Raw genomic sequence first — 18,394 nt, forward strand, 5'->3', positions numbered from 1 at the left:
ATATATATATATATACATATATATATATATATATATATATATATATATATCAAAAAAGAAAGCGGCACTCACAGGCTTTGAGAGGTGAATGCACGATAATGGTTTTATTTGATGTTTTGACGAGGCAAAAGCTCGTCTTCCTCAGGATTTGTGATCCCAGCTCTCTTTTTGGTTTATGCACTATAGTCTCTGCTGTGCACCCGGGCCCCATTGCATATTATATATATATATATATATATATATATATATATATCTACTATAATCTACTATAATAAAGTACAAGTGCCTCTGCGTCCAGTCCCTGTGTCTGTGGGATTGCGCTACTGCTCATGTGCCCCACGGACAGCTGTTGGGACTTGGAGCGCAGAGACTTCGGGCGGCCGGTGTCATGTCGGATAATGCCTCCCGTCGAAGAATGTATCCAACTTACTGACGTCACGCCAGCTGACTGCTCCGATCAGCTGTGGTGGCGGTGACGATACTGACATGATAGAGATAGATAGAGAGATAGAGGGGAGAGAACCTATTGTCAGATTCTGCCTCGCTCTCTGTTCTATTTGTGGGGACGGATTGGATTACAGAGTATTCATTCTTATATGAGAAATGGCGGGAATATTGTCTGATTAGAGATCAAAAACACAGCTCTTATTGGGGCACATTAAAGGGGAGTGTCCCGATAAGAGCTGTGTTTGTGTTCTCTAATCAGACAATATTTCTAATCAGAGCGAGGCAGAATCTGACAATAGATTCTCTCCCCTCCGCTCTCTATCTACCGTCGGATAGTGCATCCAAAAAACTGAGCGACCAGCCATAGCCCACGGGCCCAATAGAATTTCGATCCTGCCACGATGCTGCGCGCATGCGCAGATCGTCAGGCGGAATCCGACGATTCTTCCCGCAGTCTCCCGTCGAAAAATGCATCTGACGGACTGCGCATGCGCAATAATGACGTCAACCCTAGCTGAGCGGAGCAGTCAGCTGGAGTGACGTCATCAGATGCATTCTTCGACTGGAGGCATTATCCGACGCTACACCGGGCGAAACTGCTGAAGCGGCGGGTGTGCGCGGGCAGCGGCGTTACAAGTGGCGGCGGGCGAGCGATGTCAAGTGAGAGCCGCTCGGTCAGCTCTGCGCGTGTCCCCGATGTTGCTAGGGCAACAGGGAAGCTATGTGCAGAGCTGGCTACGTCATACGGCTCTCTCGTTGTTAGAAAAAAAAACGAGATAACCGAGAGCCGCTCAGTCAGCTGCATGTCCCCCGACGTTGCTAGGGCAACAGGGACGCAGAGCTGACAAAGTCATGCGGCTCTCACGTGATTTAAAAAAAAAAATGTTACAAGGGAGAGTGGCTCAGTAAGAGCTGCGCATGTCCCCGAGGTTGCTAGAGCAACAGGGACGCAGTGCACAGTCCGTGACAGGTCGGACAAGGAGGCTGATGAGGGAGAGACTAAAAGATATTAAAAGGACATTGTATGAAGAAACATACTTGGAATTGCACTGTAGAAACGCTGTTAAAGGGACATTGCCTGATTGAAATCTACCACTGTAAGTGCATTACTGTAAAAAAAAAAACGCAGAACATAGACACGCTATTAAAGGGACATTTATAAGCAAACTGACTTTAGTAGCAAAGTACGCCTACAGAAAATCTGCGAGTGTGATTGCGAAACCTTACAAAAAAATGGAAAGTAAAGACACGTTTTGAACGGGACATTTGCAAATAGAAAGACTGCAGGTGCAAAACACGCCTGAATGAAATCTGCGACTGTAGGTGCATTACTGTAAAAAAAAAAAAAAAATCGCAGAACATAGACACGCTATTAAAGGGACATTTATAAGCAAACTGACTTTAGTAGCAAAGTACACCTTACTGGAAAACAAGTCTGGTTTTACAAATGTTTGACCACATATGTTCTAGCGCCCGTTACTTTAACGGGCTTAATGTCTAGTATATATATATTACTGTACATAAATAATATACAAAATTAAACAGCTATCAGCCAAATCAATGCAAAAGCTAAACATCTTCGAAAGGATTTTGCTCAACCTAACACACTGTAATATGTATGTTTTATTTCTCCCGGGGAATTGTTTGCATAACACTTATTAAAAAGTATGTGTGCATATTTTTACAACTTTTGATGGGCATTACATTTAAATGACGGCGCAATTTCTATTTAAGGAAGTACAAAAGAACCAATTGTAAACAAGGACATAGGAATCTTTGCAAAGTGAATTTGTTAAAGGTTCCTATAAGTAGAAACAGCATTATAACCACACTCACAGGTCATAGAGTGTGCTGGGTACAAGTTAGACAAAGGATCACAATTCACTACACCTACTGTCCATGTCTGTGAAGGATGCATTCACAATCAATAAAACAATACATTTTACTGTATATTGAGATCTAAAGCATAATATACATTTTGCCTACCTGTGAAGCATCTTGAGGAAATACCGCATCAAAAGCGAACATTTTAGGTGGTATCTGAGTTCCTCTCTTTTGGAATGCATTTTGTCCTCCACAGGACAATGGGTCATACAATGTAATCTGTTTCTTCCTTGGGTCAGCTTTTAGGAAAGAACTGGACTCTGTTGGCTCTCCCACAAGAGTGGAGCAAATACGCACCATAACCTTTACCTGTGTAAAGATAAAAACAATGTTGTTTTTTGATAACAATCACTTTATATAATTATAGCTGATTTTGATGTGTTGCAAGTATAAGCACAGCAATTAAAATAATAAATTGATTACCTTTAAATAAAAGTGGCAAATTCAGAACTTTCTATAAATACTATGCTTGTGTCAAGGTTTACCCAGTACATGGTTGGCAAATATACATGAGCCTTTTTTATGTGTACAGTATAAAATGTAAAACTCTAGAAGCAGATTTTAAATATCCTTTATTGCTGATAAATTGACAATGTAAAGAGCATCCAGGATGTGCATTTATTCTAGTTTATACTCTTCTACAGTGAGATTGCTTTTCCTTCAGGACCAATAGTAACAGGAAGCTTGTGTACAGTACCCCGCTGGCTGGAAAGAGGTCTGAAGCATCCATTCAGCTTACCAGGGGCCTCAGCAACTTTACCAACTTGCCAGCTGATCCGGGATACACAAGGGATGAACTTAGCATGGTGAAGGGGATCTATTTGGATTTGGGTATTTAAATATATAGTCAGTGTTTAAATTACCTAATCATTTATTGGTCTCTGATTTCCCAGGTTTGCACACCCAATGTACGTTGATGATTCACAACCCTTTTTTCCTCGAAAAAACACTTGGAGGCAGCCGTATTTGCTTATTACATACTTAGGTTCTGCTTACCAATTTGCTGTGCTACACAATAGTTCTGAAAACAAGTACAGTTCCTCCACACACTCCTTAAGATATGACGCAGTCTGTATCTCCCAGCAGGAGGCCGGAAGTGTAAGACAAAGCACATTGCTTCTGACACTGCTATGTTCAATCTCCCACGGTCTTGAATTAACGGCCTTTATGCTATAACAACATTATCAACCCTTAATGAACATCTCCCATGATGATGTTAAACAGTGGTTACCAAGCCAGTGCTCAACCCTTCCAGCTATGATTCTGAAATAAACCAACTAACATTCCAGTCCTGTGACTTTTTTAAAATTCCTTCTGCCAGTGCATTATTATTATTATTATTATTATATAGGAGCCTCAGGCAAGTATTGAAGATTTTAAACTACTTAAGGAAAAAATTATAACTGCTGAAAGTGTCAATAGCAAGTACACAAATGCTTGAAGCTACAATAGGTCAAACCGAAAAAAAGAAACATGAAACAAGGAGGTATAATACATACTTTGCTGATCTTCAGTGTCTTTGCACTGCCTTATTATAGTAAACCTATCACAAACTTGAACATATCAAAATGACCATATGTGGAAAATATAAAAACAGATGGATCCTTCAATAAAAATCAAAATGATTAACGGGCTTAGAGACAGAGGAAGCTTCATTATCATTCAAATCTCAACTTTTATGTTAAGTCAAACATGGTTCCACCTTTACTGCCAATTGATCCTCCCCAGCAGCATTAAAGGTTCATTGGAAGTGGGAAGTTGTAACTATAAATTCATTTGTCTAGATTTCTGGATCTTCAGACAAGCATTTTGCAGTTAAGGTAACATCCACTTACGCATTTTTTAATCATCAGTTTCAATTGAAAACATATGCAGCTCAACTATTTAATTTCTTTTCAATGTAATTAATATGTTGAAATTAGTTCCACAACATACACTGTGACTTTGTGAAAAGAAGAACCAAGAGCTTGACCCATTTGTTTTTTTTTAACACCACACTTTTGTTTACATTCAGCTGTCAGGTGGAAACCCTGGGCAATAGCTATATGTCAAAAGAAAGAAAGAGCTCTGAGGAAGGAAGCGTGTCTCCCGAAACGCGTCAGTGGTTCAACGACAGGGATGATTACCTCCACATGTGGTGGACTCATTCAATGCAATCTATGCTCTTCATGTCTGTGAGTATGTTTTTGGCTTTTTAATAAAAGTTTTAAAAGGTGTCCAAGGGTAATGCACCAGGTGTTTTTGCCTCCTTTCTTTCTTTCTTATGCACTTCAGATTGGAGTTTCCCGCCTGAGGAGAGCGGGATGCCTGATATTCCCATTGGAGTGAGTTCTTGGGTGTTAAAGTTGTTTGCAATAGCTGAATGTGCCTGGCTGGGATGAGTAATTGGTTGTTAGGGTGGTGGCGGGTCCTGGCTCCCTAACAACCTGGAGCCCTGAGCAGGAAGCTGTCAAGTTTAGAAGTGGTAGCAATACAGCTTCTAAATGTTTGACTTAACATTTCTGCTGCAGGTTTGCTTTGCCAAACACCCAATTGTTCGGCCATTCCCACAGGCATCTCTACAGACTGTACAGAATGCTGAAGTGACCCTGATATTACTTCCTTTTCTGGTAGAATGTTCTTAGCCTATAGTGTTAAGCTATTTTCTCTAGAGATAAAATGTTAATATGGCTATTTTTCTCTTGAGATAAAATGTTAAGGAACAATACTTTCACCCAGCAAAAGGTAGCAAATAGAAGTTGGCATTGCACATATATTACAAACATTATGGGTATTATTTGTTACGTTAATGTGCAAATAATGATATGTTAACAAAGAGATTTTTTAATAAATAGCCCCCTTGGTGTTTCAGGGCAATTAGCCAACACAAGGACGCAATTTAAAAGTGACTGAGCACCAGCAAGTTAGATGGAGATAGCCCGTGAGGCAGATACACTATATGATCAAAAATTTTAGGGTAACATACCATCACACCTACTATATGGCAAAAGGTAAGAAGACCCCCACATTATTGAGTTCAGATTTTTCTAGTAAAGTAAAGGGTACTCTTAATGTTTGAGTGTGCAAAGGTAATTGTGTCGAAAACCTTGTAGCAAAAATTCGCAAAAGACCAATTTCAGCTTCATTGTCAGTAAGCCCCTGTGCAGACAGACAGGTAAATACCTGGTTTTCTGATTTGGGTGCGTAGGGACTCAAGTGATCTGCACACAGGCCCCACAAACACACTCTGAAATCTTGTGTACAGCATTTGCACAATAGTGGAGACCGTTACAGCTGCAAAAGGTGTGTGTTTGTGTGTGGGTGAGTGTGAGGGGGGGGGGGGGGGTAGTGCTGGTAACTTCATATTAGTGTAGCTATATTTAAATATATGTTATACAAGCACCCTAAAGTATGAACCTATTTCTAAAACCACATTTTCAGTATTCCAAAGATAAATGGTGGTGGATGAAAATGTAAAGCTGTATCGCTCTCTTAGCATCTATAAGTTACAGATACACAAGGCATGGGCAGCATAAAACTACAGAAGATGATGTCTTAACATAATTTTACTTTGGGAAACTGCATGGCCAGGCATTCCAGTAGACAACTACATTGGCTTCCAGGCCTGATTACTGCTGCTGAGTGGGCTTTGTAGATTATACAAGTGCTGACTAGCAGGTCCAGAGGCGTACAAGAGATAATAATTTGCTCCCAGTGATGATATATTCTTGGAAGCAGCTAAATGAATTTATCATAGAGTAATCATTCAATGCAAGCATGATGAAAACAAATAAATTGGATTGCAGAGACTAAGTCATTATCAGGAAGCAGTGGAAAGAAACAAGCAGGTTTGTATAATGGAGAAAGCATTCCCTGAAAACCATAAGATACAATCTCTTATTTGTATTAGGAATTGCATAGATGGCATCACGCAAAAATCTCAGAATTATATGTGCAGAAATCTGGACATCTGCCATAGTTCAGCGCTTGCAATAAATCAGCATTGTAGGTAAGCCTAAAGCTGTCTAAATAAAAAATATGGTAGAAATACATACTCAAATCTGTGCCCTTAAACTCCATATATTTCTGACTAAATCCTATTTAAAAAAAAAAACTGATCTCTTAGTCTATGTCAGTGGTCTCCAAACTGTTTCCCAGGGGCCAGATGGGTGCTACTGATACAAGTCCCTATTCCTCACACGGACACCAAGAATAGGGCACCATTCCTCCCACTGAGACTAGCAATGGGGCACTATTGTTCTCACTGATGCCAATGATGGGGCACTATTTCTTACCCTGATACCAACAATTGGGCACTATTTCTTCCACTGATAACAAAGATGAGGCGTTGTTTACTCCCAGGGCATTTTTGCCTCACACTATTCTCAATCCTGCCACCAAAGTCTGAAGGACAGTAAACTGGCTCTTTGTTTGGAAAGTTTGAAGACCCCTAGTCTATGTGAACAAACACCAAGATCTTAATATAGAAATGCTCTATACATGTTTTATTTAAATGATCAAACTACCCCAGTGTCAAGGTGTCACTTTATGTCTATGTATTTAAAACACAAAAAATAGTGTGTATTCAGATCTGTGTACCCACTCCTCAACATATGTCAAATTTTAGCATGTGGTTGAGTCCGTGCAACTGCTGCATCTGCATCCACTTCTATAAGTTACCTGTGCGCAGCTGAGGGTACATGCAGGCACAATTACGAACATGGCCTGCACTCAAAACAGGTGTCAACACCCATCTTAATGCAGTCTAATTATTTTCACAAAATGTCCTCGGTCTTTTGAGTTTTAAAGCTGGCTAAAAAATTGTATCAAGTTGGATTTCTCTATGTGGATTAGTTTTTGTCTACTTATTAAAATAAATTGTGGAGTCTGTCTGAGAAATGTCTGACTGTGAAAAGTATTGGTAGTTTTACTAACTCTCCCTTTTGTGGCAAGAAATACAGGCATGACTTTACTTTAATTAGAACGATCCAACAAACAGTTTAATGTTGTTCTGAAGAGAGATTGAAGGTTTCTTTGCACAAAGTGCTAACACCCACAAAATGTTCCTTAGTACTGGGACACTTTATGTATTGATTGGTGGGTATATACTACACGTGCACATATATATTTATACACAGCTATAACTTTATGGCTATCCACCTAATATTGAGTAGGTCAACAGGTCCTCCTTTTGCCACCAAAACAGCCCATTTTGCTGCTAAAACAGTGTTGAACTGTTGAGGCATGGACACCACTAGACCTTTGGCCACTGTGGTATCTGCCACCAAACCATCAGTAGCAGATCCCTTAAGTCCTGTAAATCGCAAAGTGGGGCCTTCATGGATCAGACTTGTTTTTTGCAGCACATCCCAGAGATGCTCGATTGGATTGAGGTCTGGAGAATTTGAACACCTTGAACTCGTTGCTGTGTTCCTCAAACCATTCTTGAACCATTTGTGCAGTGTGGCAGGGCACAATATCTTGCTGAAAGAGGTCACTGCCATCAGGGAATACTGTTTTCATGAAGTTGTGTACTTAATCAGCAACAATGTTGAGTAGGTAGCATGTCATAGTAACATCCACGTGAATCCCAGGACTCAAGGTTTTTAGGCTTTTAGTCGTGTACATGGGTCAGTAGAGGCACCCTGACTAGTCTATATAGAAAAAACTGTGATGCCCATTTCTTCTGCTTTCAATACATCAACTTTAGGGATATCATGTTTACTTGCTGCCTTATATATCCCAATGGCTTTCAAAAGAAATTGTAAGAAAATATTTAATTATGTTCACGTAACCTGTCAGTGGTCATTAAGTTATGGCTGAATGTATATAAAACATGAAATACGGTGCACCTAAAATATTCTTTAACACAGATCTGTGAATGGGAAGACTACAAATTGAATTGGCCACTGCGGCAGAGGGATTTGCAGATTGCAATGGACACTTGTAGTTCATTGTGTGCTTCTTCCAGCCCCATAAAATTAGGTTCACGCCTCCTTACAGATCTAGGGCTGGGGGTAAACAATGCAAGAGCCTGTGCAAAAAATGCAATAAATGCACATTTTTTACTTTGTAAATGTAGGTGCATTTTTTATATTTTTGCAAAGGGTGGACTATACCTTAAAAGCAGAACTCCAAGCACAGACGGTTTTCGTAAAACTAAAAAAGATGCTGCACATCTGACACTGTGACTGAGAACTGCGGCTCTCATACAGTGATAGAACAGAGCAGAGTGAAAGAGAAATACGTTCATCAGTCTGATGCTTCTCCTTTCACTGCCCATTCACAGGCTAGGGGAGAGAAAAGACCTGTAGGTTACTTAACTGCAGCACTGAAAAATCAGGTGTCCTCCCCTGCAAGGCTGGGTAGGCAGAGATACAAACCACTCGGCAGGAAAACAGCTCCCATATGTATTTTTAGTTAAGTGCCTGGGGTTTAGAATTAAAGAACTCACTAACTTACGAATCTGGGCCAATACAATTTTAAATGAAACTAATAGTGAACTGCGAACCCCCCTGGCCACCTTCTTTTCCTTTCCCTCTCCTCTCCCCTCTTTTATTCTCCACTCCTTACCATATTCTGGCTATCTCAGAATCTATTTTCCGTCTCTTCTTTTCAGCTTACAGCTCATTACATTTTTTCATTTTATGTTTCCTTTTCTGAAAAAAGGAACACATTCAATAACAATCTTATGTCATTTTCAAATGTTTCTGTTATAAGGCTCATGAGCCGCCCCTGCATTTGTATACTTGAGTGATGCTTACTCCAATAACTGTTTAAACACATCAAGGTATTTTTTTCTGGATACCTATTGAAGTGTACTCTATGTTCTATGTTTGCACTTGAAAGAAATAAAACGATTGAACACAAAACAAATGGCAAGGAACTTATTGATTTATACCTACACATGCACATGCCAGATGTAATTCACTAGGAGAACATAAAACAAGTTTGCACTGCAGTCCCTTTGAGTGAAAAAATATTCATAATCATCTGAAGCATGGTAATGTAACTTTTATAAAAATTAGGTAACTTCTGATTGTTGTCAGGCTTATAAGATGTGTATACCGTGCCAGAGTCTCAGACAGAAAGACAAAGTTTAGAGAGCGTGTGTGGGAAAATATGTTGCTAAACACATATGCTAGTGGAAGGTCTCATCCATGGCTCCATAAAAACTACACACTATAAGAAAATCGGGTGAACGACTGTCTGATTTTCCTCGTTTACAGCAAATCGGAACCAATGAACGAAAATTTTTAAGAAAATTTGTACGAAAATTCTCGTACGACAAAGGCTTTTTATGTTGTTTATTGTTTCTGATCATGCTCAGTCTATATTTTCTGACTTTTCTTGTACAAAAATCGTACGAAAAAGGTTAGTATTAAACAAAAATCGTTTGGAGTTTGTCCCTTCGAGAATTTTCTTACGAAAATTCTGAATCGTCTGTAGAAAGTTCTGTACACACTATACAAAAATCGTACGAATATTCTTTGGACGAAAATGTTCACCTGATTTTCTTATAGTGTGTTAGAGCTTTATGCACATATTACATAACTCATATAAAAATTATACAAATCTTTATTGTATCGAGTAAAAACATCTTAAAAAAAAAACATATGTTTCCTATGTGCATTTGTACATTAAAGCGGAGTTCTGGCCTCAGAATCGTTTTTTTAATAAAAATACTGCCCAAATAGTGATTATTCGCCCTTATAACATCCGCTAATCCCGTTTTACATAGTTTTATAAGTTTGTTTAAATCGTAAATTCTTACTTTTAAAATCTTTTGCCGAGTGCGGCCATCTTTGTTGTGGTTATCTGAAGCCGCAGTATGTAAATGTATTCCCTTCTTCCTGGTTCTAGCTCATTGTGCAAGATGAATGCAGCGCAAAATCTTGCGCATGCCCAGTACTTTGTGATCGGCATAGTAAGGGTTTCCATAAGGAAACCTATCATCGCGTCATTTCCTGTTTGCAAATAACGCGATGAGAGGAGCGGCCGGCCGCCTACGTCACTGCCCATTGCCTCCTGGGAGTTATACGTAAGAGCTCCCAAGACACATTGCAGGACAGGAAGTGAAGGCGCGGGCCGCGGCCACAGAGGGAGGAAGTGGAAGGAAGGTAAGTATATTTTCTTCTGAAACAAGGTAAGCAAAAAAATTAAAAAATCGGGACTATCCAATTGTTTTATAGGTGACACTCAGCAAGCGGATGGCACAAAATCGATTTTGTCGATTTTGAGGCCGGAACTCAGCTTTAATGCTCTCAATTATCATCTACCAAATGGATAGGACCATTGTGGGTTGGTCGTGAAAGAATGAGGTCAACCCATTTCTCAGGATTACCCCTTCTTTAGGACCTCCTCTCTCTTACATAGACATGAAAGAATCAATAAACTCTTTCCATAGGGTGTAAATCAGAACCATATGTTATCCACCTATTCAAATCGTCAGAGATAATATAATGTTGTAGTAAGAAGAACTCATGTGAATCTGGTCTCACCAGCCCGTGGGAGAGTGACCAACCCCAAACTAGATTCTGAGAGTTGAAAAATGTCACATGGGCATCAGATATTATGGCATGTCACTTTCAATTGGCAGTGGGTTATTGAGGGAGAGAGCTGTTGTATGCTTGCAATAGAGAGCCAACATTTCTTGGATTTCATGCTGCCAATTCATGGCGCTTGCTTGGCTGTGTACATGTAACACCTGCTATCCTGCTAGCTCTCTATTGCACAGTGAACATTCAAAGCTGCATTTGATAAACTCAAAATTAGGTAAGAGCCCCACATGATTTCCAGGCCACTGTTTGCAGACACTTTTAAATATTTTGGGGTTGATTTACTGAAGCTGGAGCAAACAGAATCTGGTGCAGCTATGCATGGTAGCCAATCAGCTTCTAACTTCAGCTTATTCAATTAAGCTTTGACAATAAAACCTGGAAGCTGATTGGTTTCTGTGCAGAGCTGCACTAGATTTTGCACACTTCAGTTTTAGTAAATCCCCCCTTTATGTCCATCGGGTGTAAGTAAGACAAGAAACCGTTAATAAGAGAACTGTTGTTGACGTTTATGAACACAATGCTACTGACAGATTCCGGATGCCATATATAAACTATTATTATGTGAAAATGCCTATTATTACTAGAATAAATCTTTCATAGATTAAATCCATGAAAGACTCTGCTGTCAAACATTTCATCTAAATAAGCTCCATGTATCAAGGTATCACTCAATGTATGATTCATATTGGCCTTGTAAGAATGTATTAACTGGTCACTTCCAAGTATTTTTCTAGAATATTTCACTTCTTTTTTACTGTCACAAACATTTATATGGCACATAATAAACCAGCTGTTTGCTGCTTGGAAATGACTGTATAGCTGCACATTTTAATATCTGGTTTTGCAGCACATATCCATTCATGCGTGACTTAACCAATGCCAGGAATTTACAGCCCCAGAGCATCCGCTTCAAATGGTTTTTAAAGAGAACATTATAAAGATCAAACACAATTTACGGGTTTAACATAGTTACATCGCTTTATGAAACATGACAGCAGCAACTCAACAATGTTCTAATTAGTCATGTCAAGAATATTTCATTCTACCTTAAAGGCATAGGTTCATTCACAAATCGCACTTAAACCCTTGACATAAACATTGTGCACATGAATAATTGCTCTCCACAAGCATCCTAGTAGCTGTATGATACTGGCAAAAATGACATCTAGATCACTACTGTCAATTCCATCTGTCTTTATAGTCAGTGGGGTTGATTGACTAAGGCAAATTCTCTTTACTATTACTGTTTACTTTGCAAGTATAGTTGCAATTCTTCTTAGTAAACGTGGTGACATTTAACTTTGCAAAGAATATCCAATCATGTGCAAGGAAAAAAAAAGATATTTGATTGGGTGATGGTCTGCCATGCTTTACTTAATTCACTAAGCGCTAGGGAAAATTCCCTTGCAGAGTGCAACTGAACTTGCAAAGTGATCAGTCTATTTGCCTTTATTAAATCAACTGCAGTATGGTAGGGCATAGACTGGTCATTTTTTTGCAATCAGCCCGTGGGGTATTTGAAAAAAATTAACAGATTCCCCCATCCACATAGGTGAAGTAGATAGAGGAATCCTCCTTTCTGTGCAATTGTATTCTGACATTGGAGGGTCCACTGCTGTCAAAATACACTAATCAGCGTAGCAGTCAACTAGCTGATCACATAAACATTTCCAACACCCCGGTTCGACAGAAGTCAATAGCCATAGATCGATCGTAATGTAGCTAGTCCCTACTGAACCGGCCAAATTCCGATCCATCCAGGGCTAGCTTAAGTAATGTAGAATAGCAAATACATATTTCAGAATTATAAACATTAGAATAACTATAGAAAATAGTGTAGTGCGCTCAATAAGAATAAGAAATGCAAATAAATTCACATCTAAATAATCGCTTCGGTTCCAGCTGACGCCTGATAAGGAGAAACGCGTCGGGGGTGCAGCCACGCCGTCATGCCACGAGGTCCGCACTGCAGACGGCCACGTTTTTGCATCTTGGAACCAGTGTTTGTGCTTAGTTCCTCCTCTGCCATGTAAGTGTGTTTTTATTTCTAATAAAGTTTTTTAAAGGATAATGCACTATTGGCACCTTATATTTTTTTCCACCATGGGGGAGCTACCTTAGAGAATATTATTACCAGCCACATTTGCGAGTTGGATAAGGTGTAGTGGAGGAATCCCTAAGTCCACGTATTGGAGTCGCCATTGGACACCTTTCACGAGGCGCATCCATACATCAACATTGGTTCATGTCTACCTACTTCATACTTCTGGTAAGAAGTTTGCACTAACACTTGGGTGATTTTTCACTTTATTCATGTGAGGAAAGTGCTTGTTCACGATTAAGGCTCACATTGCAATGTTATCTGGTAAGGGGCTACTCCCTCTACTTCACATATAAGGATATATTGATTCATTAATGACTGGATTGAAGATCTCCTGATTCATTGAAGTCCACTCTTTGGCTGTTTTGGGATCAGTGTGAATGATCTGAGGACTTTACTCTATACCTATATGTGTTATGGATAACATGCCTGTTTATATGTTTATTTGTACACTATTTTTTCATTACACCTTCACTTAAAGGTTTTTCATATTGTGTGGGAATCACCAACAATTTGGATTATTTAGATGTGAATTTATTTGCATTTCTTATTCTTGTTGAGCGCACTACACTATTTTCTATTTTCACCATTTTTAACTCTAGTGCTGCCGCAAAATTGGAAGGTTAGCACACCCCTTTCTTTTCACAATTAGAATAACTATAATGTATTGTGCAGGCCTTTTTTCTCAGAAAAAAGGTGCTGGAACTCACCCTCCCCAGCCAACTCCCCGCCCCAACCACGCCTACAACCCCACCCCAACCACACCCACAACCCCGCCCCCAGCTACGCCTTCCTGAGAGGTGAAAATTGCACAGTTGCCAAATAGTGGGTGTGATCGAAGCTCAGAACTGCGTATCGCAGAAGACGCAAGGTTCAGAAAAGAGAAACACACAGAGTACAGGAGTATGTATTGTTCAGTGCTGAGGAGTGCATATCATGCAGGGTGTAGTAGCTATAAACATGTACAGTACACAACATTAAAAATTACAGTATGTACCATACAGCACAGCACAGAGACTATGATCAGGAGCATGTAATGTACACTGTACATACATAATCTAAGGCGTATGATACACATTCCTAACCACTACATCGGTATACTGTGCTATACATTATATAATAGTGACCCCTGTTCTCTTTATACATTTTCTCTTTTACACACTTCTGGCCTCTGCACTCTGTCAGTTGTGCTGTACCTTACATACTCCTGACTGCTCAACTCTGTATGCTGTGATGTATTTTGCATGCTCCAGGGGCCATTATTGTAACACATGACTGTAAGAGGTATGTAATGTATAGCACAGCATACAGTTATGACTAGGTAATATACAATGTACTGTATTTTACCAAACCATCACTGTTGCACGCTGCTATACATGACATAGTATTGGTTACTGAACTCTGTATACTTTGCTGCAGCATAGTTCCCTTATCCTCTCCAAGCAAAAATCCCACTTCCCTCAAGTATCCCCCACTCCTCAAAGGAACCATCAATTACTCGCCTCTGCAAACCTCTTTGCTTTCCTCTCCCTCCACCCCCAGCTCAACTCTGCACTTTTTCCACAGTTCACCTTAGCACCCCCCTCCACAAATCACCTCTGCACCCCCATCTAGAGCTTATCTTCACAGCTTTCACCTCTGTATTATCTGTACACCCCCTTCCCTGCTATCACCCCTGCACAAGTCCCCATTTCCCAACTCTCCCCTTTGCACAAATCCCCCTCCACAGCTCTTTTACAAATCCCCCCTCCCCCCAAAGCCCTCACCTTTTCACAGACCCCCTCCCCCACACAAAAAACGTTCTCACCTGGTATCCACAGATTGTCCTCCTCTTTTACTGCTTCAGGAATGCAGCCACCACGGCTCTGTTAGCTGTGCCCGGGCTTTTTTTTGTCATTACAGTGACATCCCTGCAGTTCAGCCTATCAGGAATGCAGCATGGAGCAGGGGAGGAGATTCACAGCACTTCACTCGGATCCGTGCTGCACATAGTTGTAACAGGCAGGAGATGAAGAAAGAAGCCGCCTCCCCAAGCCCCTCCTCCGTGCTGCATTCTTGATAGGCAGAGCCGCAGAACATCACTGTAGAGACCCGAACATCCAGCTTCATGTGTCTGCAGTGCCGACACTCGCACACAGAAAGTGGTGGAGGAAGTGAGTCCTCCACCAGCTTCTGTGTAATGTGACAAGCAGGAGAGGACAGGGCAGCCAGAGGTGGCGGAACTGCGTTCCGGCAGAAAAAAAGCCCTGGTATTGTGTATATGAAAGTCGGTTTAGATATCTCATTTAAAAAACCTTCTGTTACAATGGCTATGATGTGGCTTTTGGTAATTACTTTGATGTAGGGCCATGGCACAATTGGCACCTGACACAGACCCTTTGCCTGTAACTTCAGGGAGTGTCTCTTGCTCAGCCTTCAATGAGACAGCTAACCCCACTTGTCCATTGCCAAGACCTGCCTATTCTTCCAAGGAATATATATGCCCCTCTTGTCCCAGAAGGCCCTAACTCCACTCAAAGGTGAATGGTGTTTATATACACAGCCATTTCCCTTTGGGGTACCCAAACACAACATGTAGTACTCTCCTCCAAGCCAGCATACCCAAATACTAAAAATGCTATGTGTCATTCACTGTGGACTTTTCATTCCTTAACATCTTCTATAAAACAAGCTAAGTTTCTCCTGAAGACCATGATTAAATCGAACTTGGCATTAAATTAAATCACCAACTAACCTCAGCTTGGGATGCGCCACCTATCAGCAACACCTAATCTAAGCCTGGGATGCTTTTCTAGAGCCTGAGTATCCCCCACCATTGTATTATCCAATGGAGTGTCTCAGCGCTGAGTGTGCCAAGCTCTGAGATAAGAATCTGCTGAATAAGGCCTTTACAGGGGCTTCTAGACTGAGGAAAATATTTTTTTTTTTATTCAATATAGGCTTTCCAATGCATAATTTCTACTATTAGGTGCTACTGTTCATAAGGGGAGAAACATTTTATGACAAATGTGCTTCAAGCTACTGCTGCACAAACTATGTTTACAGGCATAGCTTTCAACAACTTCTCTCCCCCTCCAACGAATAGTTGGCCCATAGGCTGGGCCTATATCAATTCTGGCATACATTACAATTGCTAGAACCAATCTATTCACTTCCACCAAAAAATATTGCCTTACGGGCCCCATATACACTCACCGGCTGTTTTATTAGGTTCACCTGTTCAATTGCTCTGTAACACAAATTGCCAATAACATGACAACTCAATGCATGTAGGCATCTAGACGTGATAAAGACAACTTGCTGAAGCTCAAATGGAGCATCAGAATGGGGAACAAAGGGTATTTAAGTGACTTTGAACATGGCATGGTAGTTGGTGCCAGACGAGTTGGTCTGAGTATTTCAAAAACTGCTGATCTTCCCGGGTTTTCATGCACAACCATCTCTAGGGTGTACAAAGAATGGTCCGAAAAAGAGAAAATATTCAATGAGCAGCAGTTTTGTGGAGGAAAATGTTGATGTCAGAGGTCAGGGGAGAACAGGCAGACAGGTTCAAGATGATAGAAAGGCAACAGTAATTCAAATAACCACTCGTTACAACCAAGGTATGCAGAATCCCATCTCTGAACGCACAACACATCGAACCTTGAAGCAGATTGGCTAAAGCAGCAGAAGACCACACCAGATGCCAATCCTGTCAGCTAAGAACAGAAAAATTAGGCTACAATTTGCACAGGCTTCCTAGAATTGGACAATAGAAGATTGAAAAAATGTTGCATGGTCTGATGAGTCTTCGATTTCAGCTGCAACATTCAAATGGTAGCATCAGAATTTGGTTTAAACAACATGAAAGCAAGGACATATCCTGCCTTGTATCAACGGTTTAGGCTGGTGTTGGTGGTGTAATGGTCTGGGGGATATTTTCGTGGCACACTTTGGACCCCTTAGTACCAATTGAGCATTGTTTAAATGCCACGGCCTACCTGAGTATTGCTGCTGACCATGTCCATCCCTTTATGACTACAATGTACCCATCTTCTGAGCAGGATAATGCACCATGTCAAAAAGCTCAAACCTTCTCAAACTGGTTTCTTGAACTTGAGTTCACTGTACTCCAATGGCCTCCACAGTCACCAGATCTCAATCCAATAGAGCACCTTTGGGATGTGGTGGAATGGGAAATTCACATCATGGATGTGCAGCCGACAAATCTGCAGCAAATGCATAATGCTATCATGTCAATATGGACCAAAATCTCTGAGGAATGTTTCCAACACCTTGTTTAATCTACACCACAACAAATTAAGGCAGTTCTGAATGCAAAAGGGGGTCAAACCTGGTAATAGCAAGGTGTACCTAATAAAGTGGCAGGTGTATGTGTGTATGTATAAGGTTACTGCACTTTAAAGCGGAACTTTACCCATAACAACCTGATAAAAAAAGTAATGTTCTTTAGCAAGGAACACACATTCCACATTATTAATTATGCTACAAAAATTAGAGACATGCAAAAATCCGGAATATCGCTGCACTCCTTGGTAACTTAATTGCAGTATTAATATCCCATCACAGGTATGACAGGAACATAAAAGGTAACACGTTTCGCGCTAAGGTCAGTGCTTGCTCAAACCTCATATGAGGTTTGAGTAAGCGCTGACTTTAGCTCGAAACGCGTTACCTTTTATGTTCCTGTCTCACCTGGGATGTGATTTTAATACTTCAATTAAGTTACCAAGGAGTACAGCAATATTCCAGATTTTTGCATGTCTCTGAATCTCACAGATGAGCTGTGCAGCACCCTGGGTTCCAGTTCACAACATGTGAGAGTCGGTCACCTCGAGCAGCATTTCTTTGGGTTTACTACCAGAATTAGAGTGTGCTGTAAATTGCCTCCAACATTGTGCCTGTTTCTTTTTGCTAGAGGCCACACTTTTGCTAAAGCCCAAAACTCCTGAATTGCAGTAAATCTTTGGCCTGTCAGCAGATAGGCCTCTAGTGGCTCTGAAATTCAGCACAGTGCCAAAGAATAAAAAGCAACTGAGCATGTGCAGAGCAGGGTGAGACAGTGTATTACTGGATTTTAAACAGTAAAGACACTTACAGTATTTGTAATGTTTTTATTACACAGCTATAATTGTGATTGTAAAGCTTTAATTTTTTGTTTTCAATAAAATACCAATGTTATACTTGCCTGCTCTGGTTTTGCACACAGTGGTCCAAAACCACCTCTTCTCGGGTCCCACGCCGGCGCTCATGGCTCTTCCCTCCTGTCAGGTGCCCCCACAGCAAGCAGCTTGCTGTGGGGGCACCCAAGCAGATGTGCTCCTGGCCCGCAACTCTGTGTGTCCATTCCTACACGAAGCCGCGGTTCAGCTCCGCCCACTCCGTCATCTCCTTGGCTGTGACTGACAGCAGCGGAAGCCAA

General features: G+C 40.7%; 1 protein-coding gene across 1 annotated transcript in view; it reads right to left on the bottom strand.

The window, feature by feature from the left end:
- Positions 1-18,394, bottom strand: part of KIF26B (kinesin family member 26B) — a 546,719-nt gene that overhangs the window by 95,151 nt on the left and 433,174 nt on the right. The window contains exon 6 of the mRNA XM_082249575.1: positions 2,434-2,640. Coding sequence (XP_082105701.1) covers positions 2,434-2,640 — 207 coding nt within the window. The remainder of the gene's footprint in view (positions 1-2,433; positions 2,641-18,394) is intronic.

The sequence above is a fragment of the Pelophylax lessonae genome (assembly GCF_965119305.1).
Source record: "Pelophylax lessonae genome assembly, chromosome: 3".
Classification (NCBI taxonomy): Eukaryota; Metazoa; Chordata; class Amphibia; order Anura; family Ranidae; genus Pelophylax; species Pelophylax lessonae.